We start from the raw sequence: 18,622 nt of genomic DNA, 5'->3' as shown, positions 1-18,622 counted from the left end.
AGCAAACACTTGGAATTCTTTCCCATCAACAACTTGAAAATGTAACTCGTCCATGATGACCATACGAGTTAAGTGTATTCTACACTCATCGGGATCATACCTAGTAGACCCCTTCAAAGTTGCACCTCCACTAATCTCATCCGCCATTTTTTGAAGTCCAATTTCTAGCCTAGATTGGCTTTTCTCTTGTAATGATCTTAATATTGGACTTTTTTTACATTGATCTTCTAAGTGCACCTTTAATTGTGAGGTGTCATATTTCCTATAATGGCATCTATAGATTTTTCCACAATGATTACACTTGGCTTGGGGGGTTATTGGAGTCACCACCCTCTAGTTTGGTGAAATGAGCCCAAACTATAGAAGCAGGTTTCTTGTTGGGCTTATGGGCGGAGCAAGGTGCTGTAGGGGTAGGTGTTGGGCCAGGAGTAGGTACAGGGGTAGGGGTAGGAGTAGATGTAGGTGTAGTTGTAGGGGTAAGGGTAGGGGTATCCTGGGCATTTAAAGGAGAGCTCGCACTAGAATCTGCTGGCATATCCATTAATTCAACCAAACAAGAAATCTGAAATTAAAGCAAATATATCAACATGCCAAACAATTACATCCAAGCATTAACATATATATTGGAAATTTAGAAGTTGGAAGATGAAACATTAATGATCAAACATCAAAGATAAAAAAAAAAAAAAAATGAAATACCCAATTAAAATGGGTTATACATGTAGTCGGATTGGAACCCAAATATAAAAATAAAATTTTAGCCTAGATTTTGTCTATTATTAAAAATAATAATGCTGCCAAAAGAAGAGCATATGAGCTAATGAATTTTACTAAACTCACTAGGCTGAATATCAATATCTCACACATCTAAGTCTAATAAATTACTAATGAATTCCTATATTCCTAAATTTTTCATGTGAATGATTGAATCCTATATTTACTCAATTTTTTTTTTTAAAAAATGTACAGCACTTGTGTACTATATTTGTAAGCTATATTATTACAAATATTTCTCATCAATTTACCCAATTAAATTATATTTTGGGTTCCAATCCGAAACCCTAAATTAATTTAGGGTATTTAGAAACAATTATATTAGGGTTTTGGGAACCCTAAATTGGGTTTCAATCCGAAACCCTAAATTAATTTAGGGGTTTCAATCCTTAAAACCCCTAAATTATTTTAGGGTATTTACAAAAAATTGAAAAAAAAAATCCAATCACAAAATCCCATCATCCATCTCCGATTACACTCCATCTTTCCTCCAATCTCCATTTCATAAAATAAATTACAAAATAAATTGTAGGAGATGCCGAGATGGGTTTCTTACGGTCTTACCTTCGAGCCTCGGCGACGGAGTTGAACTGCGACTGACAGAAGGCAGCGGCAACAGACCACAGAGAGCGCGACGAGTGAGCGACGGTCACGAAGCTGCGAGAAGCCGAGAGAGAGAGAGAGAGAGAGAGAGAGAGAGAGAGAGAGAGAGAGAGAGAGAGAGAGAGAGAGAGTGACTGGGAGGGAGGGAGGGTGATCGCCGAGGGGGGATTCTAAACAAAAAGGAAACGACACCATTTCACTATTGAGGAAACAGCGTCGTTTCCTAATGAGTATATAAAAAAAATAACTAAGGCATGAAACAACGTTTTTTCATGCCTAGGTTATTTTATATATATATTTATATATATATATAGGGAAACGGGGCGGGGAGGGGTTGCCCCTATCCCGCCCCCGCCCTGGGAGTCAGATGCGGGTGGGGCTACCCGCCCCCCCGCATCTGATGAACAGGGGGCTCCACCCCATTGACCGGGGGCGGAGCGGCAGCGGGGCGGGGCATATATATAAAAAGAGATTTTGATATCACGATCAGAATTAAAAATATTTTTAAAATGAACGTGTTTGACTGATATCAAAGTTTGCTCCTTGTCGTGAGTTGTAAGTTTCTTTCCTTTCTTTTCCACAACATGTTATCAAGTGATTTCCAAGTCTTTTCGTCTTCTTGTCGGCATATTAAATTGTAAGTTGATAATTTTCTGGTTTAAATCTCAGGTCTTGGAAGAGATCACATTGGAATCTCTTTGTTAGTTATTGCAAGTCTCCCATGATCTCTTAAAAAACGTGTTCAAGTCTTTTCCTCTTGTTATGCAATGGTGGCAGGTGGCCATGGAGGAGCAAGTGGAAACCTACTCATTGCATTTCTGATTAAGGTTTTTCTTTTTCATTATCAGGGAGGAGCAAGTGGTATTCAAAAGATGCTTTGCAAGTATTTTCCTTTTTACTTTTTTATAGCCTGCTTTCAAAGACTTGGGCATTGGGTCACTTCATCACTAGCTAGAGAACATCTAAAGCTAGAGGAATGTATAATGTATTAGCAAAGTCCTATTTCACTTTGTTAAGAACGACTACCAAAACAAAGTCCTATTTCACTTTGGAAAAATATCCCCACAACTAACCCAACTCACTTTCCTGACTTTTTTTTTAATGTGTTCAACAATTGTCTCACAGGTCCCACACCTCATGGCTATCAATTTGAGAAGTTTCCGAACAGATCATTTGATAGTAATCCAAGATTGTGTTCAAGTCCATTACCAAAACTGTCAGCCCAAACATTTTAAATGGCTTGAAAAAAATAAATATTGTTTTAAAAACACAAGAAATTTAAAATGAATCAAAATTTAGGTGATCAAGGCAATTAAGGTGATCTCCAGGAGACTAGATATATAGTGCCGTTAGTTCTCCATACAAAATGGTTTTCATTTCAAAACAAATGAAAATATGAGATCTGGTGGGTATTAACGAAACCAATGTCTTTTCTGTTTATTGGAAATATTAAACTGCCACTCATTTTGTTTTCATTTCAGATTTTGTTTCTTATCTTGAGTTGTAAGTTTCCTTTCTTTCCAACAACAAATTATAAAGTTTCCTAAGTATTTTCCAAAAACTTCCATATATTATATATAAAAACTTAAAAACGTGAACTTGTGACCGTGGAAGGATCTATCCCTCGGAAGGAAAAACCTCCACTTGCTCCAATGGAAGGAAAAACCTCCCGAAATAAAGTGTTACTTAGGCCGTTAATGTACGTGAAGTTCTTTGCAAACCAAGAAGTCAGTATACTATATATAAGCAAATGCTTTTTCCGTCCACCGCTATTAAATCAAGATCAGAATTAAATAAAAAATTAAAATGATATCAGACTCTAGCTGTTCCTTAACATCAGTCGTAAGTTTCATTTCTTTTCAACAACAAATTAATTATAAAGTTTCCTACCCACTCCACTTGCATCATTGCTTGCTTCAACACTACTTACTATATAAAGAGCCCTTCGCTTCTTCTTCTCTCACTACCTCAACACTCTAAAAATTATTAGTTTGAAACCATGCCTACATGTTTCCGCTTTCTCTTCTCTGATCTCTTAGTGTTGTTCCTTCTTTTACTCATGACCTCTTTGTCTTCTCCGCAGCCACTTTGTCATCAAGATGAGAGCTTAGCTCTAATGCAATTCATGGATAGCTTTATCATATACAATGATACTTCATGTCCTACATCATGGAGGGTAGAAGCAGAGCATGGTAGATCAGATTGCTGTTCATGGGTTGGGGTTGAGTGCGACCCCCACACAGCTCATGTTATTGGCCTTGACCTTAGTTTCAACTGTCTCTATGGTTCTATCAACTCCAACAGCAGCCTCTTCCGCCTTTCTCATCTCCGGAGCCTTAATCTTGCTTATATTGACTTCAATTCTTCTAAAATCCCATCTACAATTGGCAATCTTTCAAGGCTAACATATCTTAATCTCAGCCAGTCTAATGTTTCAGTAGAAGTCCCCTCTGAAGTTTCATACCTCTCCAAGTTGTCGTCTCTTGATCTGTCTTACAATAATGATTTATTTTATATTGGAAGTCTAACAAGGTTAGTCCAAAACCTAACCTGCCTAGAAGAGATTCTTCTTACTCAAGTCAACATATCATCCATAGTACCTGAAAGCTTGGCAAATTTGTCTTCTTTGAGAACTCTAGAGCTAGAAGGTTGTGGATTGTACGGGGAGTTCCCAATTCGAATATTTCAGCTACCACAACTACGAGACCTTTGGATAGGAAACAATGAAGATCTCACTGGTCAGTTGCCCGAATTTCATTCCTGCACTGTCCTTCAAGCTTTATTGCTTTCTTACACAAGTTTCTCTGGATCGATCCCAAATTCTCTCTGGAACCTTACCCAACTCACTCTTCTGGACCTCTCAGGGAACTCGTTCGACAATTTGTCATGCCTCACCAAAGCCAGTTCTAATCACACTTTTCCACGTTTACAATATCTAGGATTGTCTTCTCTCAACTTAACAAAGTTCCCGAATTTCCTACGAAACCAGAACAAACTTTTGCATCTAGAAAACCTTCAAGATTTATATATTTCTTACAACTTTCTCACAGGCTTTGAAAATTCTCGAGATGTTCTTCCCTGGCCTAATCTACAAAAGTTGGACCTCCAAAATAGCAAGTTGCAAGGATTGTTCTTGATTTCTCTACTTGCACCATCTATTCAAGTTTTATATCTTTCTAACAACTTTCTTACAGGCTTAGAAAATTCTCAAGATGTTCTTCCCTGGCCTAATCTACGAATATTGGACCTCCGAAATAACAGGCTGCAAGGATCGTTCCTGATTTCTCAAATTCCACCATCTATTCAAAAGTTATATCTCTCTAACAACTTTCTCACAGGCTTTGAAAATTCTCGAGATGTTCTTCCCTGGCCTAATCTACGAGAGTTGTACCTTGAGAACAATAGCCTACAAGGGTATCTCCCGATTCCACCGCCATATGTCCAATATTATCAAGTCAATAAAAATGCATTTACGGGAGAAATTCCACCGTTGTTTTGCAATCTGAGTTCACTTTATATGCTTGATTTTTCCTATAACAATTTGAGCGGCGAGCTGCACCCATGTTTCTGCAACTTAAGCCAGTCTATACTAGCACTCGAACTACGAAGCAATAACATCGGTGGAACCATCCCAGATGCATGGGCAAATGGGTGCAATTTAAGGATTCTTGACTTGAGTCACAACCAATTACAAGGCCGGCTCCCAAGATCATTGGCCAATTGTAAGGAGTTAGAGTATCTTGATGTTGGTTACAATAAGATCCATGATACCTTTCCCTTATGGTTAGGAACTCTTTCCAAGCTAAAGATTTTCATTCTTCGCTCTAATGGATTTTACAGTGCAATAAGAAATATCCAAATCAATTGCACACTCTCCAACTTGCATATCATCGATCTCTCCCACAACAATTTCTCTGGAGATTTGCCCGCAGAATGCTTCCAACGGTGGAACACCATGAAATTATTTGGTGCAAAAGAGTTTAAATACTTGGATTACTATTCTGGCTTCAGTTACTCAATTACACTAACAACCAAGGGTATAGAGTTGAAGTATGAGAAGATCCAAGATGAACTCATAGTCATTGATTTATCATGCAACAAATTTGAAGGAGAAATTCCAGAAGTAGTGGGAAATCTAAAAGGACTACACATTCTCAATTTCTCCAACAATGCTCTCTCCGGTCATATCCCATCATCGTTGGCGAACTTGAAAGAACTAGAATCATTGGATCTTTCTCAAAATAAGTTGTTTGGAGAAATACCCCCACAACTCGTCCAACTCACTTTCCTGGCGATCTTTAAAGTGTTCAACAATTGTCTCATAGGTCCCATACCACATGGAAATCAATTTGAGATATTTCCGAACAGTTCTTTCGACGGTAACCCAGCATTATGTGAAAGGTCATTGTCAAAAGCATGTGGAGATTCACTGCCTAAACCTCCAAATGAAGGAAATCAAGGTTTAGTATCTCCATTTGAATTTGGGTGGAAAGTAGTTGCGATCGGGTACGGGTGTGGATTTGTAATAGAAATTGTTATTGGACAATGGATAATTGCAAGGAAGCAAGATTGGTTTGTAAATACCTTTAGAATTAAGAAGTAGTAACAAACTCAAGAATGAATTTATAATATATTTAATATATATGTGTGCGCGCGCACGCGCTCTTCTAGGATTGTAATCGTGCGCTCTCTTCTAGGATTGTAATTGTAGAATTTATCTTAAGATAATTTTGATACATAAAATTTGTATTAAATTGATAATACAAAATGGATGCTAATTGTAAAATATAACATAAAAAATAATAATTTTAAAACAAATAAAATATAAAAAATTATTATTATCATTTGGTTCAAAAATGTATAATCTAATGCGAATGTTTTTCTTGATATACAAAATCAATCTTTCAAAGATGTAATTTTGAAGATACTGAAGATACATATAGAAAAACCAATGCTAGTACTCTAGTCATTTTATTTCCATGAGTCTACTTGTGTTTTCTTCAAAACCTCACTAGTGTACAACGAGCCTTTTTGACAAGTAGTTTACGTATAGCTTATGCTACGAGATTTTGTACATTCAACTATTACATATATGGTGCAAGGTTTATTAATCGTTTAATTCGTATCAGTGTCGGTGTCAGTTTCGGTGTTAGCAATGTTCTTGGTATACATCGAGCAGGTGGTACATTCTCTTTGATTTAATTGTCTTGCCATCAGCTGCTGAAAAGGAGCACTCTAAGAATCACGGTAAACTGGCTGTGGCATCCACTTGAGATGCAAGTTCAGTTTTCCTGATTTGGCTTCATCTAGCTGGAAGCACTCTTTGAATTCCCCTTCCAATATAGCCCTAGTTAGTGTCAAGATGCATCTCCCCATATAATCCTGCACATTATAAAAGCCGCCATAAGCAAAAGCATCTATACCCACCCATCTTTTTAGGTAGGATTTCCACAGTTGACACCAAACAAAACCCAGAGCCAACAACGCTTCTTTATTTTTTAACATGCCACGTTGCTTAATGTAGGCAATCAACCAGTTAGAACTATGAATTCAGAGTATCTTGATGGAAAAATTATACAAAAATGTAAAAATAATGATAATTGCAGAAAATCTATACCTTTCCAAATGTGTCGTGGTCCCAGACTTCAAGAATTAACATATCGTGTAATCCATCCTCAACAACAAAGTCAAAAGTTTGATTCCAAACAGGATTCATGCTCTCATTCACAACCTGAGAGACAAAGGAACTTGTAAGTGAATCTAAAGCCTGTGTAACTAGAGATGACTGTACTCTGTTTCACAAGAATCTATGACCAGAATGGGACACCCAAGGGGCCAGGATTCCACTAAAGATACTAAACAAATGCCCAAGGGAAAAACATAAAGGAAACAAGTGAAGGAAGATAAAATGGGCAACCAAGGTGTTACCCGAGTTTTGTTTCTCATTTCTGATTTCTTCAAAGTGATTACAACATAGGGATCGGCCTTCCCCAATAGATCCACTGCTGGCAACTCTTCAGCAGATATCACAGTAACAGAAAGAACGCCTCTAACAATAACCTCCTTTTTCTTCTGTATGACTCCTCTCTCATTTTCAATAGCTTCTGTTCCATTCACCCCACTTTTGAGAAACCTCTCTAATGAGGTCATTGAAACATCTGGGGCAAAAGGGTTGGAATATCCATTCGCCATCCCAATAGGACAGTATAAAAGTTCCAAATGCACCTAAAGCACAAAGAAGAAAGTTAATATGGTTAACATAAATATAGAGTAACGCTAAATATAGTCATAGACTGTGGGCCCACTCCCTTTGAAAAAGAGTAGGGTCTACTATTAAAAAATGATTTTTCATATGGATTCCAGATTTATCCATTTTTTTCAAAAGGAGTGCACAAAGGGCTTGCACATTGTAGGACTGCAAATATCATTTCTCAATCGATAATTCTCCTACAACAAAAGGGCCCAACTGAGTTAAAGACAGACCCCATTACGCACACAAAGTAGTCAAATGTATAGATCATATGAAGGTTGGTTTCTAGGATTTTAGACAGAGAAGTGAGAGTGTGGCTACAAAGAATCTTCTAGAGATAAGAAGCTTTCAACTTTGAAACCTCACAGGGATGGCACTGTTGGTCAAACCATGATTGGCCTTTTTATTTAGACAGAAATTCTTTCCAGACAATATACAAAATACTTCTTTGACACTTTATAAAGTCGGTCGATTTTTGTTATGCAAGTAAAGCCAACCAAACTTTCTTTTTTATATAAGTAAAAGCCAGCTGATTTTTTTAGAAGTCCAAAGGGACACTAGGCATATATCTTGTACACGAGAAATCACCCCAGTAGGAAGAAGGAAAACAATAAAGAGTAATATCTTAGGCCTCAATAAAAAAAATATAAAATAAAATAAAACTTAAGAGAATATTGAAGCCTCTACGGCAAAGAGAAGTTCAAATTAATATCAGTGGACTATTCTCAACAAGATAAAGAGGGGTGGGTGTTCTTTTTTTTTTTTTTTTCTCTATTTTTCTTTTTTGAGGGGGAAGGGGAAATGGATGTTAGAGAAGGAAAGAAAAAACAATGAAGAAATTAACATGAATGGGACAAGATGCAATCTTATAAATCTCATCCTCAGCCAACTCAAACCAACCAGTGGACTCATAGCATTTTGGGTACCTCTGCCATCCCAGGTTGAGCCAATTCCATTAGTGATTATATTAAAGCCTTCAGCAGTCAACCCCAACACAATCATTTTAGAATTAATCACCCTCGAGGCAACCAAGCAGGTTTCCATTTGGATATGTTTCCAACATTTGACAAGCTATGGGTTTTTCAAGAATTTATTGCTAGGACTAGAAGACAGGTTGGCAAGATTATCATCCATCCCAGAAAGCACTTACAGTGTGGATGCAGGAAGTAACCTTCTTTTTTTTCTTTTTTGACAAGGGAAGTAACCTTCTTTTAAGAAGAACAACATAAAACATTGTAGGTTATTTAATATAGCACGGGTGGCAGACAGAAACTGCAATCTCTCAAAGTTAGGTATAACAAATAATTGCCAACCAAAAAATAAAGATACTAGTGGTGCGTACGGGGTGAGTTTGTAGAAGTTCATTAGAAAAGGATGGGGGGTTTTTTCAAATCATATTAGATTGAAGGTGGGAGATGGGAAGAGGAGACTTTTCTGGCATGACTTGTGGTGTGGGGATTCTTCACTTGAGCTCCCTCTCTTTTCAGAATTTGTTGGATTTATTGGTAGGGTGGAAGGGTTTGAAGGGTTGCAAGAATGTGGTTTGTGTTTGGAAGATGATTCATTCTTGTCTCATGTGGTGCATATGGCTTGAAAGGAATAGGAGATACTTCGAAGACAAAGAATGTTCATTGGGAGAACTAAGGGATTTTTTCTTTAGTACTTTGAGTTTGTGGGCTATAGCTTTTGTATTGGAAGATAATTTCCAGAATCTGTTTTAGTTTTCCTTTCGTTTTTGGAAAGTAGTAGGTATTTCCTTTGTATACGTCCTGTGTACTTGGCCTTATGCCTATTTCTTGGGAATAAAATCTTTTATTACTTATCAAAAACAAACATAATGATCAAAAGAAAGGATTTATCTTTTTTTCTTTTTCTTTTTTTTAAGTAATAAAAAGAAAGGATTTATCTTCTCACCTGCCCCCTGTTTTTATTGTCTCTATGGACCTCCAAATCTTTAACAAGCTTCAGCCACACATCCTTCACTTTACCAGGCTGAAGTTCACTTAGTCGTATTTGAGCACACCCAATGAGCTCAGATGTTTGAACCCCCTCATCATCGTAAACTTTCACCACCAAATGTTGAGTGGATGCATCTTCAACAATAAATTCATAGTGTTCATTCCAGATTGGGTTTAGATCATTGTTCTGAAGCAACAACATAGGATTTCTTCAAAACCCAAGTGAGAAAACAGAAATAAAGGAAAAGTAGAAGAACTTACAATTATTTTGCTAGTTTTTATCCTGTCACGTAAAGGCCGTACATATAATTCAGCATAGGGATCTGACTTGCCAATGATATCTTTATTTGTTAGCTCCTTTGCTTGCACAAGCTTCACCTCTAATATCCCAACAGGCCTCAACTCCAGGTCACTAAACAACAAAAAAACCAACTGTTAAACCAAATGAAATCACACAATGAATCAATGTGCAGAGACCACCACACATCTCTCCCCCTCCAGCTTAATTTAGCTACCTAATGTATGTGTAACTAGGCAGCTAATTAATAATGACAATAACCAATGAGCAAAGAACACCTCTCCTCTCTCCCTCTTAAAATCTTCATTTGGTGACTTAATTGCATGTATGTCAACACAGTGATCAATGGGAACAGTGATCATCGATGAGCAAAGATCACCTCACCTGTGTGTGCGTGAAGACTAAACAAACTAGAAGCATCAGCATGCATATTCATTGCACAAATTGTATGCAATATGAAGACCGGCTAAGTACAAGAATAAAAGCAATTGCTAAAAGTTCAACTCATATCCTTGTCCATATGTAGGCCTACCTATAATCCCCAGGCAAAATAGGTATAACTTTTCGAGCAGGCCACATAAGAGTATCCTCTATAGCATCCCGTATTGTACCCTGTATACAGAAACATATTCCTCTTAACAATGAGATTTGTTATAATCCAAATCCAAACCATATATAAGATAAGATACACCTACTCATGGTGTTGAAAAACTATAGTGAGTGCATGACATTATTATTGCAAAAGAAAAAATGCAAACTGTGGCATACACAAGCATTTTTAAATGGCAGCAGAACATATTTAAATCCCTTAATTTAGCGTACTATCACATTATTCTCAAATTTCCAAACCAAAACTTATCGACTTATTCCTCCCATGGTGCAAACAAAGTTCAAATCCTTTTTTCCCCACTTCATATAAACATAGAAGGATTACAGTCGATCATGCACTCACACTCATTCAAATAGGCATATTTAACATTAACCCATGATTATAGGTTAAAACCTTGACACCAAGTAAAGGTCACGCTCTAACAATGACTCCAGATATAACCCAAACTAAAGTTAGTCTGTCCTTATTGCAAATGAAGTTTTGGACGGACGACTTAAATCTAGAGAACCCGGGTTGCTTTGCAAATTAGACATAGAGAAAACATATGACCATGTCAACTGGTCGTTCTTACTTTATCTACTTGCAAGATGTGGCTTTGGGGGGAAATGGCAGAAATGGATAGAATTTTGCATCTCTTCAGTTTGATTCTCTATCTTGGTGAATGACTCACCGGTGGGTTTTTTCAACTCCTCTCGTGGCTTGAGACAGGGGGATCCGCTTTCTCCTTTACTTTTTTTATTTGTCATGGAAGCTCTCAGTAAGATGATTGAGAACCTGGTGGACGGTGGGCTACTCTATGTTTTTTCAGTGGGGAATGGCGATCTTAACATTTCTCACCTACTATTTGCCGATGACATTCATCTTTTGTTGTGCACATCTTGGGCACATTCAATCCTTGAGGACTCTACTCCTTTGTTTTGAAGCTGCATCAAGCTTGAGAATTAACCTTTCAAAGTCTGAAGTAGTGCCAATGGGGGCTGTCCATGAAGCGGAGAATTTAGCTTCACACTTGGGTTGCAAGGTATCATCTCTGCCTCTAAAGTATCTTGGCTTACCATTGGGTGCTTCCTTTAAATCTGAAAGGATTTGGAATGGCATGGTCGAAAAGGTGGAGCGCAGATTGGCTTCTTGGAAGAGGTTATATTTGTCTAAAGGTGATAGGTTGACTTTGATTAAAAGCACTCTTTCAAACTTACCCACCTACTTTTTGTCCTTGTTCCCGCTTCCCACAAAGGTAGCTAACCGCATTGAGAAGTTACAAAGGGATTTCTTTTGGAGTGGATTGGGGGAAGAGTTCAAATTTCATCTGGTTAATTAGTCAACGGTTCGTACTCCAATTTCTGGGAGAGATTGGAGATTCGCCACTTGACAAAATTCAATCAAGCCCTATTGGATAAATGGTTGTGGACGTACCAACACGAAAGGGGGGCCCTATAGAAGTCTGTAATAGATTCACAGTTTGGAGAGGCTTGGGGAAGATGGTGTGCTCGAATGAGGTACGAGGCACACATGGGGTGGGGTTGTGGAAATATATTATGAGACATTGGGAGACCTTCCAAGGACATGAACATATTGTGGTGGGCGATAGTTCTCGTATCAAATTTTGGTATGAAAATGGTGTGGTAACCATAGCCTCCAAGACACCTTCCCTGCTATCTTTGAACTCGCAAGAGAAAAGGATGCAGCGATTGCCAATCTTTTGGTCTTTTCCAATGGCTCCCCTCAATGGAATATTGATTTCATCAAGGCAGCCCAAGATTGGGAGTTGGAGACTATTATAGAGTTCTTTGCGGCATTGTTTTCAATAAGTATGCTAGAGGGCACCGGCGATAAGATGCACTAGAGTCATTCCAAGAAAGGTAATTTCACTGTTAGATCATTTTACCAAGTTCTAATGAATTCTAGAATGACCATGCTCCTGTAGAAGAGTATATGGCAAACGAAAGCTTCTTCAAAAGCGGCTTTTTTTGTTTGGACAGCATCACTAGATAAGATCCTAAGTACAAATAATCTGAGGAAACACCGGGTAATTGTGTTGGATTGCTGTTGTATGTGTAAGAAGCATGGAGAATCAATAGATCATTTGCTTTTACATTGTGAGGTGGCTAAGATCATGTGGGATGATTTTTTTTCACAAGAATCGGATTGTCATGGGTCATGCCTCTTAGAATGGTGGATTTCCTCGCAAGCTGGAGAGGCCTTCACGGTAACTCACAGGTGGTGGCCATTTGGCGAATGGTTCCTATTTGTATGTGTTGGTGTATTTGGAGGGAGAGATGCTAGAAGCTTCAAAGATCGCGAGAGAACAACGGATGAGCTAAAAAATTTCTTCTTTAAGTCATTGTTCTTATGGGCGAGGGCCATAGTTTGTAACAGACTAAGTGTCCATGACCTTCTACTTTCGATTGTAACCTCTAGCTAGGTGCTTCTCACATATACTACCTGTGTACCTAGGCTTTGCCTATTTATATGAATAAAATTTCTTGATTACCTATAAAAAAATGGTAAATAATGCAAATTAGCTTCACTCGAGGAGTTAAATTTATGAATTAGTTCTTCACCTTAAGAACAAGTTCAAAACATAGTGAGCATGAGCTGATGCTTTTGCTCATAAGTATACACCATGCTCCAATTCCATATTGTGAGGGCACATCAGGGAATCTTTCTATTTTTGTTTAATCAACCTAATAAATTGCAAAGGACATTAAGCTTATGAAATTGTTAAGTACAGCACAAAACATGTTTTATCTAATTTCTGTGAATTACAAAATTGAGACCATACTTACCAAAGCCATATTCATGTGCAGGACCAGATGTTATCAGAATATCTTAAACGGCATTTTCATATAAACACGTCATATTTTAAGTAATAATGTGACTGTTTTTCAAGTACTTTGGGAAAAAATTATTAGCAACTTTTGGTTTCTGATTAGACCTGTTCAAACTTAAAGATGAAAAGCATAAAACTCAATTAAAATTTTTTGTATATTCTCTTATAGTATGCTTATAATTTCTTATACAGGAACAGAAAACTCATAGCGCTCAGCTAAGATATTCGCACCTGATGGTATAAAAAAATTGTGCAAAAGTGCAAGAATAGTTAAATGTGATAGAATTCTCTCCTACCTCTATAGCATCGTAAAGCCCAGGAATTGTTGATATGTCACCACCAACAACTTTAAGTGTAAAATCCAAATTTTTCTGCAAGAGAAAATTTCAATGTTACATATATAATCAATGTATTGCTTGTGGATTTTTTTTTTTGGGGGGGGGGGGGGGGGGGGGGGGGGGGGGGGGGGGGGGGGCAGGCGGAGAGAGAGAGAGAGAGAGATTTGAAAAACCCAAATGATAAGGTCTTTTGAACTGATTAGATCAAGCATAGGCATCAATAGTGAAGCTCAAATTATTTTGCTGCCACTGGGTAACTGAATAGGATATATTAAAGTCTAATTGCAGTCAGATGAATATGTTACCCATTGACAGTACACTAGCTTGCTTCCATTATAACAGATTCGCATATTTATGTGCCTAAGGCACACACAGCTTGCATGCACTTTTGTCAAACACTCTTTTGATATGCATAGTGAAAGCATATTAACTCCATACTTCCAATATCTTATAGTGATTTATTTTCTTACTTATAAAAATATATATATCTTATAATGATGGCTTTAGAAGGACATACAACACCTTTTCTCTTAGAGAACAACAAACAGCTCCAAAGCACGGAAGCTCCTCAACCAGTGGCTTAAACATCAACCTGAAAACCCCTGTGAATCCGATATTTTTTACCTAAAAGTTGAAAATAATACAAACAAAAATCAAAGTATTCAGTATGGTAGTTCAATAAGATACACATGAGGGTACATAACAAGTAAACCAATTGCAGCCAGCCCTAGTGACAAGCATTCCATTTAACCACATTGCAGATTCATGAAAACGGGAAAAAAATAAATATCATTTTTACTATTACCCATTTGGTTAGCAAAGAGTTTTCTGATAATGTCCCAGAAAAAAAACTGACATTTCTAATGAAATAGAGGAGCGATTTTTTTGTACTTCCTCACCACATTCAAATTGGAGAAATTTATAAGAACATAAAAGTTGATACTTTAAAATCCACCTTTGAGAAATCCTATCCTAGATTAAAAAGTAAAGAGAATATACCCACCAACTCTCCCCCCCCCCCCCCCCCAACCACCCCGAATACATGCAAGGGGCAGTTCACTTTATATGCTTGAATGGGTAGCTAAATGAAAGGTTCGGAGTTCAATGCAAAACAACTAGGAAAAACATTATAGAAAAATAGATCGACAGTATACAGTAGATAATAAAACAATTTGCATCTGAATAGTATGGTTTATTGTACTTACATAAGCAAGTAAGATTTCTGGTAGTAGCTATGTTCAAATGTAGAATACATAAAATGAACAAAGAACAAATAAAGGTAAGAAAATGATTACAACAAAATAAAGCAAGCAGATCATTATATTTTCAGAGAACTACAGATCAAATGGTCTATTTATCACACATTGAATTGTCTCTTAGTAAGCTGTGAGAATGTATTTAGCTTATTTAGTATATGGGAACTCTATGATAGATAATTGTAGAGGAACTGATGCTAGAACCAGTTGTCGAGGAGTGATATTCAAACATTCAAAATATTATTCACTTTTCATAATAGATACTTGGTTGAGCATTGCTCCCATTTCCCTCTCCTTGTCAATTGTTGCCAAATACTTTCTTTCTGAGTCCTTCCAACCCTCATCAAGTTTGGAAATATTATCAAACGAGTGGCTTAAATATAGGTTTAATGGTTGTTCAAGTGAATTGGAAAAGCAAAGCCTTGACAGCATAGACACGGAGATCAATCCCCAGAAGAGGATGTGGCGCTTTAGACTTAATTAGAAAAAACATCAAGAATAATAGTCATCAACAACACAATCAACAACAAACGAGATGCTCTACGAGACTCAAAGGCAATCCATCAGTCACTAGTAAGCAGATGCAAGTAGGTGGTAACTTTTTACATTACCTGCACTGGAAGTCCTACACCAAGTCTAGTCTTGATATCAAGTACCATATTTGGATTCCCATCCCAGTTCATTTCCAACTCCATGGTAACACCATCTTCTTCGTTTTCAATGATAGAAACTCCTAAAAAATAACATCGATTGGTAAGAAATTCAAGATAAGTATTTAACATCGATGTAGAGCACAAGACTATATTCTTGTCCATCTGATAGACCTTCATTCATTTGGACCATAAAAAGGGCGAATAAAGCATAAAACACTTGGTGATTACTCAATAAGGAAGAATCATAAGGTTCTAACAATGAGCTCTGTGGCAGAACTCTATACAATAAAAATCAATGTTAACAAGTTGCATTAACCAAGAGTGATCAAACTAGAAAGTACAAACGGCAAAGAATTGTGTATGCATTATAACACGCAGCAAGAGCATAAATAAGAAAAAAGACAAAAAATGGATAGGATAATGAATGAAGGTAATTAACCTGTAAATTGTGGTGCCACAGTACCGAGAGTGAACTTGGAAAATTTGAGCGAAGACAATATAAACGGTCTATATTGTTCCAGAACCGGCTCAACAGAAGCCTTGATTAGCTCAGACGCTGCCTGCACACGACAAGTTCATCCTAAATCATTATCATTAAAAAAAAATCCGTAATCTTTTCTTTGTAACTAAGATAAAATAAAACCTCATTAACATAGGGCCAGATCTTTGTAAGATGAAGATTTAGCCAAGTCAACTGTATCCATAAAAGAAAGAAAAAACAGAAATATCAGTATCTATACGATTATGTAAGAGACGGGAAAACATAGAGAGGTGGGGAGGGAGAAAGAGCTCAACTTCTGGCGCTGAGAGAAGACGACCCAGGAAGGGTAGTACTCAGGAGCGAGGATCTTTCTGGAATCTTCGACAGTCATCCTGGCAAAAGCGGCGATGGTGGTGGCGAGTGCGGACCGACGCTTGGACCGAACGTTCTCGCAGCGGACGAACCCAACTATCAGCGCCAGTCCCACTGCAATTCCTAGTATAAGCCCCATAAAAAACCCCATTTTCTCTCTTCGTGTCTTCTTAAGTGGGGGGGATCGGAGAAGCGAGAGATTTGTGATGAACGAAGAAGAAGAAGAAGAAGAAGAAGCAGAGGGAGATTAGAGTTGAATGGCAGATGGCTATTAGGATTCTCGTTGTAATCAAAGGTTTGGGCGGACTAAACGCGCAAAGCTTTTTTTCTTCAATCTTTATCCTATTCAGTGTCGGGAACTCGCGAAGTACTCGAAAAGGAGAGCTCTGCCGACAAAGCATTACAAAGCATTGGGACCTTCTTATTTGGGCTTAACAAAAAATGTTGGACGTTGGAGGTGGACGGCCTGACCAATCAAATCTTCACACGTAGGATCATTTTTTTTTTTTTTTGACATGGATTTTTAACTCTATAAATAAGGGATAAATAAACTGCCTAAGATTATTAGGGACAGTTGGTCGTATTGTTGGAGAATTGACAGAGAGAAACAAAACAAAAAACACAGAAAAGTGCAACGTTTGATAGCATGAATTGATGTAAAAGTGATCAAAAGATGCTGTTAGTTGGTTGTATGACTCAAGGGTGGAAGTGCCGTCAATGAAGATGTAAATGGAGAAAGTAGGTGAAAATAATAAGTATAATATTACTATACTGTTTTATTTTATCTCTTCATTTTGATCGTTTATATATTTAAATTTTTTTAATTTTTTCCTTTTATTTATTAATTAAAGAATTGACTATTAGTGTATTGATATATTTTTATTTTTTTAAAATATTTAAATATGTTAAAAAAGGTAAAGAAAAAAAAAAATTTGTAATAGTGGACAGGCCAGCAGTCAAAACTGGACGGCACATTAGCACTACCCAAATAATAAAGGAATTTCGCTTATATCTAACCCCATATATCCAGTGAAATCTTAATAAACCAAACTCATAATAAAACTATGAAGATTTAACAAAAAGCCATTTTTTGTTCCTTTTTTAACAAAAAGAATCCTATCTAATGGATAAAAAAGGATGGGATTGTTATAAAAATTTTAATTATTTTCAAACTAATTATGTATAAATAATTATATAACTTAATAGTTGGTGTCCTTTTTAAAATGTGATAAAGTAGAATAAAATTAAATCATACATGTGAAATTGGTAAAATAATAAATAATGATACGGCAAAATCAATCTAAAAATTAAGATGATAATTATAATGATTATTGTAAGAAATATATTAATTATATTGTGTGTCTACATCTCTATATTTCTTCAATCTTAAGGCACTCTCCCAAAATATAAAGTCTTATATATATATATATATATATATATTATATATAGGGATGGGGATTGGAATCTGATTTTCCTATTTGAAAACCATGTTTTATGCCATATTTTTACCCCAAAATATAAAGTTTTAATTAGACATTTAGATGCAAACCTCTTATTTTAGTATAGATTTGCAAAAGGCAATACCATAAAAAATAATACAAATAAAACCCAGTCAATGGAATAGAACTGATGATGTTTGCAGGTGCACATATTTTAGTTGATAATTCCAGCATTTCCCACTTGGCTAAGGTACCATATTTAAGGCTATTTTTTAGTATCATAACTCTTGTGATGATCAGTGCCCATTAATTCAAGATTCCGTTTGGATAATAAAAATATTTAATCTCATTCCATCTTATCATTATAATTTTTTTAAATTTTTACATAAAATATAATAAGTAATTTAATTTTTTCTAATTTCAAAATAATAATATTAAAAAATAATATTTTAATAATATTTTATTTAACTTTCAACTTTCATTTAAAATCATTTCCTCTCACTCGCTATCCAAACCGTACCCAAAATTTTGATAGATTTACACACGTTATCACAAATTTGTAACCCAATTTAATCGTCGATTTCAGTCTTTCTAAGTTAAGGAGCAAGATTAATCTCTCTCTAAGAGCAGAGCATTCAAAAAATATAAAAAGAAAATATATATTTATCATTCTTTTTTTAATATTTTTTAATGTAACATTAAATAAATAAAAAATAAGTGAAATTTAATAAATAATTTTTAATAATTTAATATCATATCA

General features: G+C 36.3%; 2 protein-coding genes across 2 annotated transcripts; one reads left to right on the top strand and one right to left on the bottom strand.

Annotated features, from left to right (window-relative positions):
* The first annotated feature begins 3,352 nt into the window (after positions 1 to 3,352).
* Positions 3,353 to 5,980, top strand: LOC121253571 (receptor-like protein 7). The gene has a single exon (XM_041153571.1). The coding sequence runs from the start codon at positions 3,377 to 3,379 to the stop codon at positions 5,978 to 5,980; it is 2,604 nt and encodes an 867-aa protein (XP_041009505.1). The 5' UTR covers positions 3,353 to 3,376.
* A 337-nt stretch (positions 5,981 to 6,317) lies between these two features.
* LOC121252115 (synaptotagmin-5-like) lies at positions 6,318 to 16,827 on the bottom strand. Its single transcript, XM_041151597.1, has 12 exons — positions 16,365 to 16,827; positions 16,214 to 16,264; positions 16,010 to 16,130; positions 15,529 to 15,650; positions 14,184 to 14,285; positions 13,620 to 13,694; positions 10,416 to 10,495; positions 9,847 to 9,997; positions 9,542 to 9,772; positions 7,306 to 7,602; positions 6,995 to 7,108; positions 6,318 to 6,759 (listed from the first exon to the last, which is right to left on the bottom strand). The coding sequence occupies exons 1-12, from the start codon at positions 16,572 to 16,574 to the stop codon at positions 6,613 to 6,615; spliced, it is 1,701 nt and encodes a 566-aa protein (XP_041007531.1). The 5' UTR covers positions 16,575 to 16,827; the 3' UTR covers positions 6,318 to 6,612.
* Between the last annotated feature and the right edge of the window lie 1,795 nt (positions 16,828 to 18,622).

This window comes from Juglans microcarpa x Juglans regia, chromosome 2S (assembly GCF_004785595.1).
Source record: "Juglans microcarpa x Juglans regia isolate MS1-56 chromosome 2S, Jm3101_v1.0, whole genome shotgun sequence".
Taxonomy (NCBI): domain Eukaryota; kingdom Viridiplantae; phylum Streptophyta; class Magnoliopsida; order Fagales; family Juglandaceae; genus Juglans; species Juglans microcarpa x Juglans regia.
This window is presented reverse-complemented; position numbering and strand designations above follow the sequence as displayed.